The sequence below is a fragment of the Microtus ochrogaster genome, unplaced genomic scaffold, assembly GCF_000317375.1.
Source record: "Microtus ochrogaster isolate Prairie Vole_2 unplaced genomic scaffold, MicOch1.0 UNK85, whole genome shotgun sequence".
Taxonomy (NCBI): Eukaryota; Metazoa; Chordata; class Mammalia; order Rodentia; family Cricetidae; genus Microtus; species Microtus ochrogaster.
The window spans coordinates 1,002,656-1,018,071 of NW_004949183.1; the positions used below are offsets into that span (position 1 = coordinate 1,002,656).

Sequence of the window (15,416 nt, forward strand, 5' to 3'; positions counted from 1 at the left end):
CTATAATTCTCTTTCTTGGTTGAGTCTTTGTGTGGTTTTGATATCAGAGTAACTGTAGCTTCATAAAAGGAATTTGGCAATGCCTCTTCTATTTCTATATTGTGAAATACATTAAGGAGTATAGGTATTAGGTGTGGCCTGGTGAATCACACAGTTTACCCTTTATTTCATACATCTCTACTTGCATTCATTGCTATGAATCATTGGTCTGGATTGAGGCTTATGGTTTCTGCTACACCTCCCCCCCCAATTTTTCCTTCAGAGTTTTTCTTGTGTACAGCTTTGTGCCCCAGTATCTCTTTTTATAAGGACATCGATATGTAATGGGCTATAATCATATGTAATTATAGCCCACCCTAATGACCTTACTTTAATGTGGTAAAGATTCTATTTTTCAATTGGGTGACATTCACCCTATTTGGGAAGAGGGAATACAATAATTTTGTAGGGGAATATAATTCACCTATAATAGGGAAACATATATTCAAGTGTCAGTCACTCTTCTATAGAAAGTGTATCATGAGTTATAGGCTAGACTGGGCTACATAGAGAGCTCCAGACTAGCCTAGATTATACAACAAAACCTTGTCTCAGAAACAAAGAACATCTGTGCACACTTAAGACTATGATACATCTTTTCAGTCTCATTTAATTTATAGATCACCTCTCTATCATGTTATTTGTCTTTCAAAAATAAATTATATATATATATTGGTTTTATAACATGATAATATGATAGTGAAATGGTTACCATACTGAGGTATATTACCACATATCTCACAGCTATTGTTTTTGTGATAAGAGCAGCTAAAATCTAATTTTACAATAATATCCAATATAATATATTTTTAAATTATAGTCTTCTATAAATTAAACTTTTGATCTCTAGATTTCTTTATCCTAAATGTCTGCTACTTTGTATACTCTGGCCTACACCTCCCTACTTCCTTGTATGCCTTACCCTCATTAACCACCATTTATTTCATCATCTCTGGGCATTTGACTTTATAAAACAATTCCATAAATGAATGGAGTCATATAATATTTTTCTTTGTGTCTGACTTATTTAACCTGACATATTTTTTCAAATATTCCTGATAAATGCTGCACTCCTTCCTTTTTAAAGACTGAATGGGGGCTGGAGAGATGGTTCAGAGGTTAAGAGCATTGCCTTGTCTTCCAAAGGTCCTGAGTTCAATTCCCAGCAACCACGTGGTGGCTCACAACCATCTGTAATGGGGTCTGGTGCCCTCTTCTGGCCTGTAGGCATACACACAGACAAAATATTGTATACATAATAAATAAATAAATTAATAAATAAACAATTTTTTTTTTAAAAACACCGAATGGCATTTCATTGTGTAGATGCACCATATTTTTTTTAAACCATTTGTCCACTGTTAAACATTTCTGGTATGAACATGACAATGCAGACATATTTACAAGATCCTGATTTTGTTTTCTTTTTATATATATCCAGAAAAGGAATTTCTTGGTCATATAGTAGTTCTAGTTTTAACTTTATAGTAATCATAATAATTTACATTTCCCAATAAGAGTGTACATCAGTACCCCTTTCTCTCCACCCTCACAAACAATTGTTTTCTTTTTAATAATAGATAACCTAACTGGGGTGAAGTAATATCTTTTTGTTTTAATTTGTGTTTCCCTAATGATACTGAACATCTTTTTTAATAACTCTTTGCCATTTGTATGTCTTCTTTGTAAAGCTTCTCTTTAGATCCTTGTCTATTTGTTTCCCATGTAGAGTCTCACCATGTAGCTCTGAATGACTTGAAACTCACTAAGCAGACCAGGTTAGCCTTGAGATCACAGAGATCCTCCAATATCTGTCTGCTGAGTGCTGGAATTATAAGTATATGCCACCACACCCATCCAGTTTAAGTGGGGTTATTTGTTGTCCTGATATTGAGTTGTAAATATTCCATCTTAAGTTTTTTAACATCATGTATATGTCTGTAAGGTGTTGTGTACCTGAGTGCAGGTGCCCTTGGAAGTCAGAAGAGGGCTTTCTGGAGAGCCCCCTGGAGCTGAGATTATAAGAGGTAACAGATGTGGGTATTGGGAACAGAATCTGGGTCTTCTGCTGGATCAGCATGCACTCTAAAACAATGAGTCATCTTTCTAGTCCTAGAAGTTCTTTGTACATTTAAGAAGTTAAATCTAATCAGCTGGGTGTGGTGGTGCATGCCTTAAGTCCCAGGAATCAGGAGGCAGAAACTGATGGATTTCTGAGTGGGAGGCCAACCAGGTTCCCACAGAATTTCAGGATAACTAGAGTTACACAGAGAAACCATGTCTCAACAACAACAAAACAGTAACAACAACACATCCAATGTAATCAGAAGCGTTGCTTGCAATTATTTTCAGTCTTTTTCACAGTCGCCATTTAATTTTGTCATTTCTTTTACTGTACAGAAGCTTTTTCTTCTCCGTTATGCATTGAACTTTGGTCTTTGACCTACTTACTTAGCAAACAGCTCCTAGGACACATTATTTTGGCTTTTTCCAATCATAGTTCTCAGGCAGACATTTTAAAACCTAGGGAAACTCATGCTAGTAATCTTGTTTGATTTAGCATCAAGACTGCATTGTATCTTCCTCAAGTTACTTATGTAACTCTTTTTCCTTCTAGCCCTGCTGAGATACTTATGAATAACTTCATGCCTTTTCCTGCTTTGTGTCTTTGTGCATGCTCCTCCCTCTGTAGTGCTTTAGTCATAGTGTAGTCACCACTTCTCTTTGGAGCCTTCCCAGACCTTGATCTGACAGGGGTCTTTCTTTTGTGTTCTCTCTTAGTATCTTGGTTTTCGTTTATTATAACACTTGTCTCATTGACTATAATTATCTGATTATCCATCTGCCCACTTCCCCTGCCACCCACAAGACTGGGAGTGGCATGATGTGTGACTTGCTTGATTTGACTTCTTCAGTATCTGCATAGTATGTAGCATATTATTATATCAACTGGTACTTTTTGAATCAATGAATTATAATGTCTGTGTCATCTCCCCTCCGTGTTAAAAGAACTTAACATGAAACTTGCTTCTGTGCTCAATTTGATTTCCTCTTTTGGAACCATTTTTAAAGAAGTAAAACAAAGTTCCTCTTCACATTTCCTCACCAAAGTAGCTCATGGAAAGTTTGGGGTTCTCCAGGCCTTCCTTGGAAGATTTCCTTAGCAAGCATGCAAGATATTATCCTGTCCTTTGTCCCTATTAATCCCAAAACTGTTTTCCCACTCCTATTCTAAACCCCAGAGCGAGGTGAATTCCTCTCTTTGCTAATGACCCACTTCCATTCAGTTTTCTTGTTTCCAGTCATGTTTTCTTGTTATTGTTTTTTGAGACTGGGTCTCAATTTGTAGTCTAGCTGAACTGGAACTCACTTAGTAGGGTAAGGTAGCCTTGAACACATGATATCCTACCAGCTTCTGCCTCCCAAATTCTAAGATTAAAGTATACCATGCCTGGCAGTGCCTGTTTTTGCAACAAGCATTTTTGAGTCATTAATTTTTCTCTTCCTCCTAGATTATTCCCATAAAATATTCATGCTGTTGTTTCTTCTGTCATACTGCCCCCATCTTCTGAGAGACAAATCTCTTTTCAGAGCTTTACATGCATGTAAAGGCAGATCTAGGGAAGGGATTTTCTGCCTCAACCCAACTCAGTGAGTATCCTTTTGCTTGCTATCCCTTGTCACAGCCTAGAAGGGCTTTGGATTCTTAGGTATACTTATGGGTCTTTTGTGACAACTGGTCTTTGCTTTTCAACAAAGACCATCTTTAGAGTCTCTGCTTCCCTGAATCTCATATTATTTGAATAGAGAGAGAATTGAATGTGCTCCAAATAATGATTTTCCCTCAGCTTCTTGGCTTAAAAACTAGAGATACAGAGATTGAAGAAATTGTTCAGGGTTAAGAGCACTGGCTGCTCTTCCAGAAGTCCTGAGTTCAATTCCCATATGGTGGTTCACAACTATCTATGACTATAGTCCCATGGGACTTAAAACTCTCTTGTGGTGTTCAGACAAAACACTCAGACACATGAAAACAAGCAAACAAAAACAAATCATTTTTGTTGTTATTGTTAAAGCTAGAGTTACAGAAGACTTCCTATTCTGTTGCTCACCATGCCTCTTAGCAGAACCACACATCCGGCTGTCACACATGCCATCACTTGGAAGAGAAAAACCACAGAGCTATAAATCTCTCCACTTGCATTTGTTGTTACCCTGTTGCCCTTTTCTGTGCTCATTCCCATTTGGGGCCAATGTGTCTAATTGCTACAGCATAAAGTATATCTATGTTATGTATGTGGGCTGGTTCAGTTGCTTGAGATAATGAAGGGATACCTTAAATAAAAAGGTGTGGAACTCAAGTTCCTCGCTTCCTTCTCCAAACTATGGCTATAAATTGTATCATTAGCCTCCCCAATACTGACCTGTCATTAAAACTATGCAGTAAAGCAGATTTACAGATGGTATATTTTTTTCTTTAGTACCAAATGTATCATTAGGAAGTTTGGTATGGTTATGAACTGTAATACCAGCACTTGGGAAATAGTGGCAAGAGAAAATCAGAAATATAGTCTTAGGTTTTCTATTGGTGCAATGAAACACCATGACCAAAAGCAAGTTAGAAATGAAAGGATTTATTTGGCTTACACTTCCATATCACTGTTTATCATCGAAGGAAGTCAGGACAGGAACTAAAACAGGGCAGGAACCTGGAGGCAGGAGCTGGTATAAAGGCCATGGAGGGGAGCTTCTTACTGGCTTGCTCCCCAAGGCTTGCTCATCCTGGAATGGCGCTCCCCCCCATCAATCACTAAATAAGAAAATGTCTTATGCCAGGTGATGGTGGCACACACCTTTAATCCCAGGACTTGGGAGGCAGAGGTGGGTGGACCTCCAAGTTTGAGGACAGAGTCTCTTGGTCTACAGAACAAGTTCCAGGACAGCCTGGACTACACAGAGAAACCCTGTCCTGAAGAAAAAAAAAACAAAAAAAAAAGAAAAGAAAAAGAAAATGCCTTTCAAGCCTGCCTACAACCTGACCTTATGGAGGCATTTTCTTTTTCTTTTTTTTTTGTTTTGTTTATTTTTTTTTAGTTGTTGAAAAAAATTTCCACCTCCTCCCCATTTCCCATTCCTCTCCCCCTCCCCCACTCCATTCCCCCTCCCTCTCGAGACTGAAGAGCAGTTCAGATTCCCTACCCTGCAGGAAGTCCAAGGTCCTCCCACTTCTATCCAGGTCCAGGAAGGTGAGCATCCAAACAATCCAAACAGGCTAGGCTCCCACAAAGCCAGTTCATGCATTAGGATCGAAACCTAGTGCCATTGTCCTTGGCTTCTCATCAGCCTTCATTGTCCGCCATGTTTAGAGAGTCCGGTGGAGGCATTTTCTTAATTAAGGTTCCCTCCTCTCAGATAGCTTTAGCTTGTATCAAGTTGACATAAAACTGTCCAGCACACACACACACACACACACACACACACACACACTAAATTTAGTTATTTTATTTAATATGTGTGAATGTTTTGACTGCATGTATGTCTGTGTACCACATGCATACCTAGAACCTATGAATTTAGAAGAGGACATTGGATCCCCTGAAACTGGAGTTACAGGTGATTGTCAGCTGCCTTGTGGATGCTAGGAACTGAATACAGGTTCTCTACAAGAGCATCAAATGCTGTTAACTACTAAGCAACTAGTCAAGCTCCCAGCCCCTTAAATAAAGAATTTGAGGTCTCCTTTGACTACACAGTGAGTTTGAATCTATTGTGCCCTCTTTAAGACTCTCTCTAAGAAAAAGTATTACTTTAGAATGACAGTTTTTCTTCTTTCTTGCTGTCTTTGTCCCTGCTATAAGGTTCTTTTTTTATGATTAATAGGGTGGTATTTATTTAAAGGGGAAAAAACTTACAGATCACCATCCCAGACAACAGCCCTTTCCACAACCATGAAGGGAGTCTAGTCGCTGGCGGAGCAGGAAGTGAAGAGAGAGACCTGTTATAAGGTTCTTGTCAGAGCTTAAGAAACATGAAAAATTGGTCTAATAACTTCATGTCAAATTTTCTCTGTAGGCTTGGCGCAAGCGGTGGTTTGTTCTCCGGCGGGGCCGCATGAATGGCAATCCTGATGTCTTAGAGTACTATCGCAACAAGCACTCCAGCAAGCCTATCCGTGTGATAGACCTCAGTGAATGCACTGTGTGGAAGCATGCAGGCCCTGACTTCGTTAGGAAGGAGTTTCAGAACAATTTTGTGTTCATTGTCAAGACTACTTCCCGTACATTCTACCTAGTAGCCAAGACTGAGGAAGAAATGCAGGTGTGGGTACACAGCATCAGTCAAGTCTGCAATCTCAGTCACCTAGAAGATGGTACAGGTAAGAGCAGGGTTGGAACTCCTTGAGCAAAGGGATTGTCCAAGATGCTTTGTTGGTGCTGGAAAACTACTGCAAATAAGTGGTGCCTGCCTCTGTGAAGGTATTTTGGCAATGTCATGTATATTACCAAAGCTAATTCTACTAATACAACACTTGAAACTGTCTTTTGCTTAGTAGTAGGATTCAGTTCCAAATGTAGAAAGGCAAAACTTGCCCATACATGTAATATTGGAGATCTCTGCTAATAAACAACCTGAAAGTTGGCTCTGGGTCACTTTTTGGTATCGAGAGCAATTAACTCAATTCTTTCTTCCTTCTCCTTTCCCTTTTCCCCCTTCCTTTGCCTTCTAATTCCACACCCTGTCTTTTTCCATCTCCTTCCCTCCCTTGTCTTTGACCTTGTCTCCACATACTACCATTCCCATGTAATATACAAGAGGGTTATAGCCTAGGGTTATAATTTACTTTACTTTGTAGATTTTCTTTTTGAATCTGTATTAGTCAAGGTTCTCTTAAGTAACAGAACTGATAGAGTGGTGTGTGTGTGTGTGTGTGTGTGTGTGTGTGTGTGTGTGTGTGTGTGTGTTTATTAGAGTGGCTTACACAATGGCCGTCCCCTGATGGAAAGGCCAAGAATCAGATAGTCGTTCAGTCCATGAGGATATGAGGATGTATATGCCACAGTTGGTCTTCATTCTACAATGGAATCTTTAAAATGTAGGTTCTAATACCAGCAAAGGAATGCCTCAGCAGCAGGATAGATGAACTTCCCAGAAAGAGTGAAGGAAAGCAGGCAAAAAGTAAAAGCTTCATCTTTCCATGTACTTTTTGTGTGGACTGCTACTAGAAATTGTGACCAAGATTTATGGTATGACATCTCACCTCAAATGATTCAATCAAGAAAATCCTTCACAGCCTTACCTAGCTGTAGTGATGAGATGAGCTGACCTGCTTTTCGTCCCGCCCGGCTCCCATATGGCTAGCTTTATAACCGAAATAACAACATACAAATTATATTCATTTAAACACTACCTGGCCCATTAGTTCTATCCTCTTATTGGCTAATTCTAACATCTTGATTAATCCATTTCTAATAATCTTTGTAGCATCACGAGGTGGTGGCTTACTGGGAACGATTCTAGCCTACATCCATCTCTGGTTGAAAAATCATGCATCTGACTCACTTCCCTTCTTCCCAGCATTCTGTTCTTCTACTCCACCCACCTACGTTCTGACCTATCAGGCCAAGCAGTTTCTTTATTAATTAGGCAATAGCAACACATAGAAAGAAGACCCACCTACATCACCTAGCCACTTGGGCTTTAGTTGATTCCAGATGTAGTTAAGTTGACAACCAAGATTAGCCATCACAGTGCCCTAGTATTATCTCACCAAATTCTGACAGTTGGAGTAGGGAATTTTGAATCTGACTTCTTTTAGCCTCTTTGTTTAGTAGAAAAAAATATATCCCTAATCTTGGCACATACTTCAACATTTCAATAACTCTTAACTCTTTTTACTATCTACCATGGAAATATCCACATTATAACACCAGGTGGCAATGAGGAGTCAGGGTTGCATTTCTAAGGCAAACATGCATGTGTGTATTCCTTTCATGAGTCAGCAAAGCTTGTTAAGTGATACTAGTTAGTAACATTACTGAATTTTGAAAGCACTCAAATAAAAGGAAATGAAGTGACAGCAAGTACTTTATCTTTGGTACAACAGATAGAGCTTGCAAAGTCACAGTATATCCATCATGCCTAGAGCCTGACATCAAGCAAATCTAGCAGAGCCTCCCTGACCAACTCTTCCAATGGTACTTGCTGCTGGCTCTCCACTATCCTATTTTCTACCTTCAGCCAAACTGTTTTAACTTTCTTTTTTTATTTATTCTTCTGTTTTTCACATTAAGCTTCTTGATCCCATTCATTTTCCATCCCTTTGTATCTGCCCTCTGCCCTTGCAACTGCTTCTTCCCCAATAAATTAAAATAGAATTTAAGAGAAAAAAGAAAACATCTTGTCATGGAAGCTGTAGTGTGACACAGTGAGTCATGCAGTAAACACTTTTATCTATATATCTTTGCTTGTAAGTGTTCATTGCAAAGAGTCATTGGTCTGGTTCGAGACTTCTGGTTTCTGCTACACTTTGATATTGGGCCCTCACTGAGACTCTTCTTGGATATCCTGTTGCTGCCCTGTGTTGTGGAGATCCTGAAGCTTTGGGTCTGCAGGACCAGCCCTTTCATGTGGTCCAGAAGATCATAGATGGGGTAGATGTTGGGGTGGGCCAACTCATAATCCTGGTTCTGGGCCTGGGTAATTGCAAGGTTGGTCAGTCTGCCAGCTTCTCCTTCCCCTTCACCACCAGCATGAGCTCTACAGCTTTGTCTGGGCTAGTTCACCCTTTGCAGTGATGAGTAAGGGGCCAGGCCAGTTCTGCTTTTAGGCCCTCAGGGTAGGCTCTTCCACACCTATACCTTCAGGGCCAACATTACAGTGTTGTCACTCTCCCAAGTGCTGCAGCTGCTGAGGGGCAGGGACAGCTCTCTAGCTCTTCTGTCCTTGGGGCCAGCTCCCTCACCTGCCACAGGCAGTGTGGTGGGGTGCCACTATGTGGCAGATGAGGAGTGGGGCCAGATCTCCCATACTCACTTTCTAGCCAGTTTGTCCACACCCCCTTGTCTGTAGGGTCAGCTCTATTGTGCTGTCCCAGGCAAGGATCAGAGACCACTTCCCCTGAGTGCTGCAATTGGTAAGGGAGAGGGCCAGCTCCCTCACCCATCACAGGTGGCACGGGCAAGGGGGGTGGTTTACCCAAACTTTTACATCTATTTTTTTCACGCACACTCAAATGTGTCTCCTCCTTTTTTTCCATCCAGCAGTTGTCCCAAAACATATATAGTAGGATATTTCTCAGTGACTCTGAAAGGAACAGGAATAAAGAACCAGGAAAAACCTAGACAACCCTGCCCTGTTATGGAGTTGGAAGAAACCAAGAAACTTCCCCACAACTCCTTTTATTCCCTCTGTTTTTAGAAAAATGTAAAGGTCAAGTTCTTTTCACCTGAAATCCATGATATAAAGGCTTTCTTGCAACTTTCCATATGCAGCAGCCCCCTTTATTCACAGGTGTTGGATTTCAAAATCTCTACTAGATGCCTGAAGCCTCAGAAAGTGCGAGTCTCTATTTTCGATGGTATATCATATTCTCTAAGTATATACACACACATTTAATGCCTTTCTATCTTACATAAGTGTTTATCATACATTATGACTGTCAGCAGAAACTTTTTCATTTTGAAGTGGGACAGCAAAATAAATACCTATTTTTCTTCACAATTTTATGAATAGAAGGTTCATTCCTATGTCAATCTTGCAAACTTAATATAATATTTTTTCATATTAAGTGAAAATATGTCACTTGTTTGTACTAACAGAAGATCTTTATAACATTTATTTAACACTGGGATCATTACTCTTACACATTAAGGTTATTATTAAGAAAAAAAGTTATTTAAAAACAATCACCATGGTGCCATGACAACTAGATAACAGAGAGGGCTGCTAATGCTGGATGGGTACAATAGTGTAGACTGTTGCATATACTGGACAGAAAGATTAAAATCCCAGACAGAACATAGTGTATGCACAAAAATTTATCATAATGCCTCAGAATTTCAAATTTATGACTTCTGGGACTGAAGAGATGGCTCAGTAGTGAAAAGTGTACACTGCTCTGGCATTTCATAACTTCCTGTAACTCCAGATCCAAGAGATCCAAAGATCTCTTCTTCTAGCCTTATTATTCACTGCACACACACACACACACACACACACACGCATGCACGCACATACACACGCACTTGCATGAACATGTACACACACATACATACACACACATTTTTTAAAAGAAAACATACTACTTCCTTATTTCTGAAATTTTTCATTTCATGGTTTCAGACTAAGATTGATTTCAGGTAAACAAAACAATAGAAAGGGAAAGTACAATAAGAAGAAACAACTGTATAGCATTTGCTTCTGTCTTTATTAGCCACAGTCTAGGCAACATTGTATCTTCCCTATGACTCCGGGCCAGATGTGCTGTTGTCATCTCTACTTTACAATATAGGATACCTGAAGAAAACAGATAACTAGAACCTGTCATTGATAACTAGAACATGTATTTATGTATATAGAATATGTTGGACTTTTTGATGCAGTGACAAACACAAAAGGGGGCAGATTTATTTTAGCTGGTGGTTTCAGTCCATGATTGCTTGGATCCTTTGTAGGCCTATTGCTGTGGGCCTGTTGTGAGACAGAGATGATAGCCACAAGAAAATATGCTCATCACAGTTGCTCACCTCACAGCCAGAAACAAGGGGAATGAATGCCCATACTTGTGGGCTTCTTTCTTCTCTTTTTGTTCCATCCAGGACTCTAGTTCGCTAGATGATGTACACATATTTCTCCCCTTAACCATTTGTGAAAATGGAAAAATGCTTATACTCAGAACTGTGCCTGAATAACCTTTTAGTCATTTTTCAGTCCAGTAAAGTCGATAAAATTAATCATTACAAGTCCTTTCTATTTGATACCCTATTAAATCTCCTCAAACCATATTTAAACTCCAAATAAAGACAGTAACACGATCATACATCACATCCTTTGACTATCCTGTGTACAACCAAAATAACTCAAATTCTTTTCTCAAATTGTCAACAGATTCAGCATTGCTCAAAAATCAATCCAAGTACAAAGTCTTATATGGAGACGGGAGGCAATCTCTTCTCTGTGAAACCCCATAAAAATTTACATACTCCCAACATCTATTGGCAGTGTAAACATTACCACTCCAAAAGAGACAGGATGGGGGCATAAGAAAGGAGGGATGGGACCCAAGCAAAGTCAAAACCCAGAAAGTCAAATATTAAATCCTATAGCTCCATGTCCATCACTTGGAGCATAGGGTATAGTGATGTGAGTTCCTCAGGGTTTGGAGAGCCATGGCACTCTAGCCTTGTCAACTACAGCCCATGTGGTTTCCTCCCTAGGTTGATCCCAGTGCCTTTCTTTTTAATTTTAACTTATTTTTGTGTACATTAGTATTTTCCTGCATATAGTCTGTGTGAATGAGAGTGTCAGGTTCCCTGGAAGTGGAGGTACAGATAGTTGTAAGATGCCATGTGGGTGCTAGGAATTGAACCTGGGTCCTCTGGAAGAGCAGTCAGTGCTCTTAACTGCTGAGCCATCTCTCTAGCCCCCACAATGCCATTCTGTAGATGTTTCATGTTCTTGACTTCACGATTTCCAGCTTCTTGGGTTCTCCTTTTATCTTCAGCTTCGTTCTCATAGCCTTATACATTGTCCTTTCATGGGCTCCTCCCAAAGATTCTGACCCTAATACGCATTGTCTGGTTTCTCTGGCTTTTCTTTGAAATCTAGATCAATATCTCCAAGACCCTAAGACTCTTACATTCTTATGAATGATGCTAGTGTCTGCCATCAGTTCATAATGGTAGGTAGTTCTACTTGAAACGTAGCTGCAGCAATATCCAGATAACCAGGCAATTGAACTTCGGTAGCACTCTCTTCTCAAGGGAAAGTCTTTCAAATGAGTTTGCACCTTTACATTTTTAGACCTGTAATAGTTGGATCACAATGATTCCTGAGGTATCATTAAGGCATCTTTCCTATTTTTCTTATGCAAAGTACTTAACATTTTTGTTGTCATTGCTACAAATTTTGGCATAGGGAATAGGGCCTTGGTTTTGGTAGGCATGTGCTCCATCACTGACCTACACACCCTACATCTAACTTCTTTTAAATGATGCTAATCTTTTTTAAAATCATGATTTTTTTTTTTTTTTTTTTTTTTTTTTTTTTTTTTTTTTTTTTGGTTTTTCGAGACAGGGTTTCTCTGTGGCTTTGGAGCCTGTCCTGGAACTAGCTCTGTAGACCAGGCTGGTCTCGAACTCACAGAGATCCGCCTGCCTCTGCCTCCCGAGTGCTGGGATTAAAGGCGTGCGCCACCATCGCCCGGCCATGATTTCTTTAATTACAACTTTATATGCATTTTCAGGCCAAACTGAAGCATTTTTAAGTCTTTGAATGCTGAAGTTAGAGAGATGACTCAACACTCAAGAGCACTGGCTGCTCTTACAGAAAACTTGGGTTGATTTCAAGCACCCACATAGCAGCTAACAACAATTTGTAACTACAGATCTGGAAGGGGGTTGATACTCTCTTCTGGCCTTCTCAAGCACTGCACACACACACATAGTGCACAGACATACAGATAGACAAAACACCTATATACTAAAATAAAACTAAAATTAAAAATAAAATGAAACAACAAAAAACTCAGTTCTTGCATTTTGCTTTTTGTTCCCTGACTCTTATTGTAAACCTGACTAAAATCAGCCCGCAACCCTTGTAGAATAGAGTGAGCGTTATGTTGCCCTTTGTGTTATGCCTTTCACAAAGTCTCAGGGCATGACAATGCAGTGATGTTCTTTTCCACTATGCAACATGAACTCTAATTCTATCCACAGAAGAATCTTCATTCTCTTGTGATATCTCATGAGTATAGTCTTTTCTGTCTGGACTCTTACAAGATTCTTATTTTCTAAGTTCTCACTAGAGTCATCATGAAGTTCTGCTTACAGAATTTTAGATCTTCTATACCTCAGGTCTCGAAATTCCCAAAATCTTCCCATAAATCAGTTCCAGAGGCATCTGAACCACATATTCAGGAACAATTATGATAACACCCCTCCCCTAGTGTCAATTTTCTGTGTTAGTCAGATTTTTGTTGCTGTGGCAAATACATGACACAAATTGAAAGTAGAAATTTTCATATTTTACTCACCAGTTCAGAAGTTTCAAACAATGGTCAACTGGCTCCATTGCTTTGGGCCTGAGATAAAACAGAATATTATAGCAGTAGAAGAGTTTAGCAGAGGCTGCTTGCCTTGTTATAGACAGGAAGGAAGTGGGGGTAAGATGGAATACAGCCCCCCATATGCCTCTCTAGTGACCTGTTTCCTTAAAGGAGGCCCTACCATCAAAAGTTTCCACAATCTCCAAATAATGCTATCAAATTATCAATTTCTCAGTAGATTGATCCATTCTTAAATGGAAATATACATGATCCAGTCACTTTTCAGTGATTGGATTCAATACTCAGTATCAGAGTTCCAACATATGAGCCTTTTGGAGGGGATAGACATATCCAAACCGTAATATTTATATGCCTGAATGTATATATGTATATTAGCATATACATATAGACTTGTTATGCACAAATACATTAAATGCATATGCACATATATATATTTATTGAGTAATTCAACTCTGCTGCTGAGGACTGTTAAGCTGTATGTAGACTATTGAACTGCAGGTTTTCAAGCCAAGAATGCTTGTTTGAGTTTTTTGTTTTGTTTTGTTTTGTTTTCTCTTAATTGATTCAACACTTCAGTCTTGGAACACTGGTCCTCTTTCCCAGACATTGTTTATAGCTTGAGGAAATGGTTGCCTCCACCAGTACAAACACCAGCTGTGATTTGCATCTTCTATTTGGTTTTTGGATACTATTTGAGAAACTGAGTGAGTGTTATAGCCATTCTTAAAACACTAACCTGGGAAATGATTTTTCCAGCAGATTCTGTGGAGAGTCTCTCTCCCATGCCCTCCTCCCTCCAGCCATCCCCTGCCAGTTCACTTCATACCGCCCATGTTGCCAACTCTGCCTTGCCAAAAGATGACCCAAACACTAATACAGTATCCACTGAGGAAAACAGAAGTGAGTCAGAGTTTCTCTTCCTTCCTGATTATCTGATCCTGTCCAACTGTGAGACTGGAAGACTACACCATACCAGGTATGCTTACTTTTGGGACTCAGTTGGGCCTTCTAGAATGTTCTACTCTGTTCATAGAGCTCACACTGACTTTTGCTGAGTCTGTATCTGAGATGTGCTGAAAGAACATAGACAAATAAGTCAGTTTAACAAGAATGTTTTCTAGTAGATGGGTATACTCTCATCTCTTTTTTACTACTGCAAAGGATGAGGGCAGATCATTATCAATATCACTATTAAAGATGAAGTAGTATTCTAAATAAAATGAGTCATGGGTTTCTGCATTGTGGCTTTCATTTCTCACCTTGCATTTCCTACTCATCTGATGCTATATAGGATGAAAAAACCCAGCTCACTTTTTTTTTCTGCACTAAGGAGTTGGCATAAATGTGTATTATAAAAAGACTAAGTCTCTACAAGTAGAAAAAGGGTGGCATATGGCAACTTAGAATGAGGTATATGTGGATTTTGTGTGTGGATGTCCATATATCAATCAAATTTATATGCTTTTCTTTCTTCAGTCTTCCCACCAGATGCGATAGCTGGTCAAATTCAGATCGTTCATTGGAACAGACTTCTTTTGATGATGTTTTTCTTGAGGGTCTGCAGCCATTTACCTCTAATACTTTGATCCAACCCCTGCACCAAGGGAATGGATCTCAGGATGTGCCTTCCACAAGGCCCCAGCCTGCTCTTATCTGGAATAGAGAAATCAATGTTCCATCCAGGAACCACATGTCTTCTTCACCATTTCTGGAATCTTCTTTAAATCCCATAATTCATGTAGAAAAAAAGCAAGTTTCCTTACCCAGTGGGGCAAAAGAACTAAGCATTATGTCCAATACTCCACCTCCTCGCCCTCCTAAGCCAAGTTATCTCTCTGAACGGCGCCAGGAAGATCAGCTCCTGTTGACTGGGTACCGCAGTAGCAAGAAGCCAGGGTACACTATGGTACCAAGAAGAATCTCTCTCTCTGGTTTAGACCATGTCGGGTCATGGAAAGGTAAGAGTTGGGTATTAGTATTCAGGTACATAATTATAGGCAAGGACTATACTCATACCTTATGTCCACATGGCAGTCTCCTAATGAAGCAGAGTATACAGTGAGAACACATAGAACTCTCCTGTTCCTCGGTA

General features: G+C 39.6%; 1 protein-coding gene across 1 annotated transcript in view; it reads left to right on the forward strand.

Annotated features, from left to right (window-relative positions):
- Positions 1 to 15,416, forward strand: part of Gab3 (GRB2 associated binding protein 3) — a 114,672-nt gene that overhangs the window by 66,578 nt on the left and 32,678 nt on the right. Inside the window, exons 2-4 of the mRNA XM_005370672.2 lie at positions 6,112 to 6,415; positions 14,081 to 14,300; positions 14,801 to 15,282. Of these exons, the coding sequence (XP_005370729.1) occupies positions 6,112 to 6,415; positions 14,081 to 14,300; positions 14,801 to 15,282 (1,006 nt within the window). The remainder of the gene's footprint in view (positions 1 to 6,111; positions 6,416 to 14,080; positions 14,301 to 14,800; positions 15,283 to 15,416) is intronic.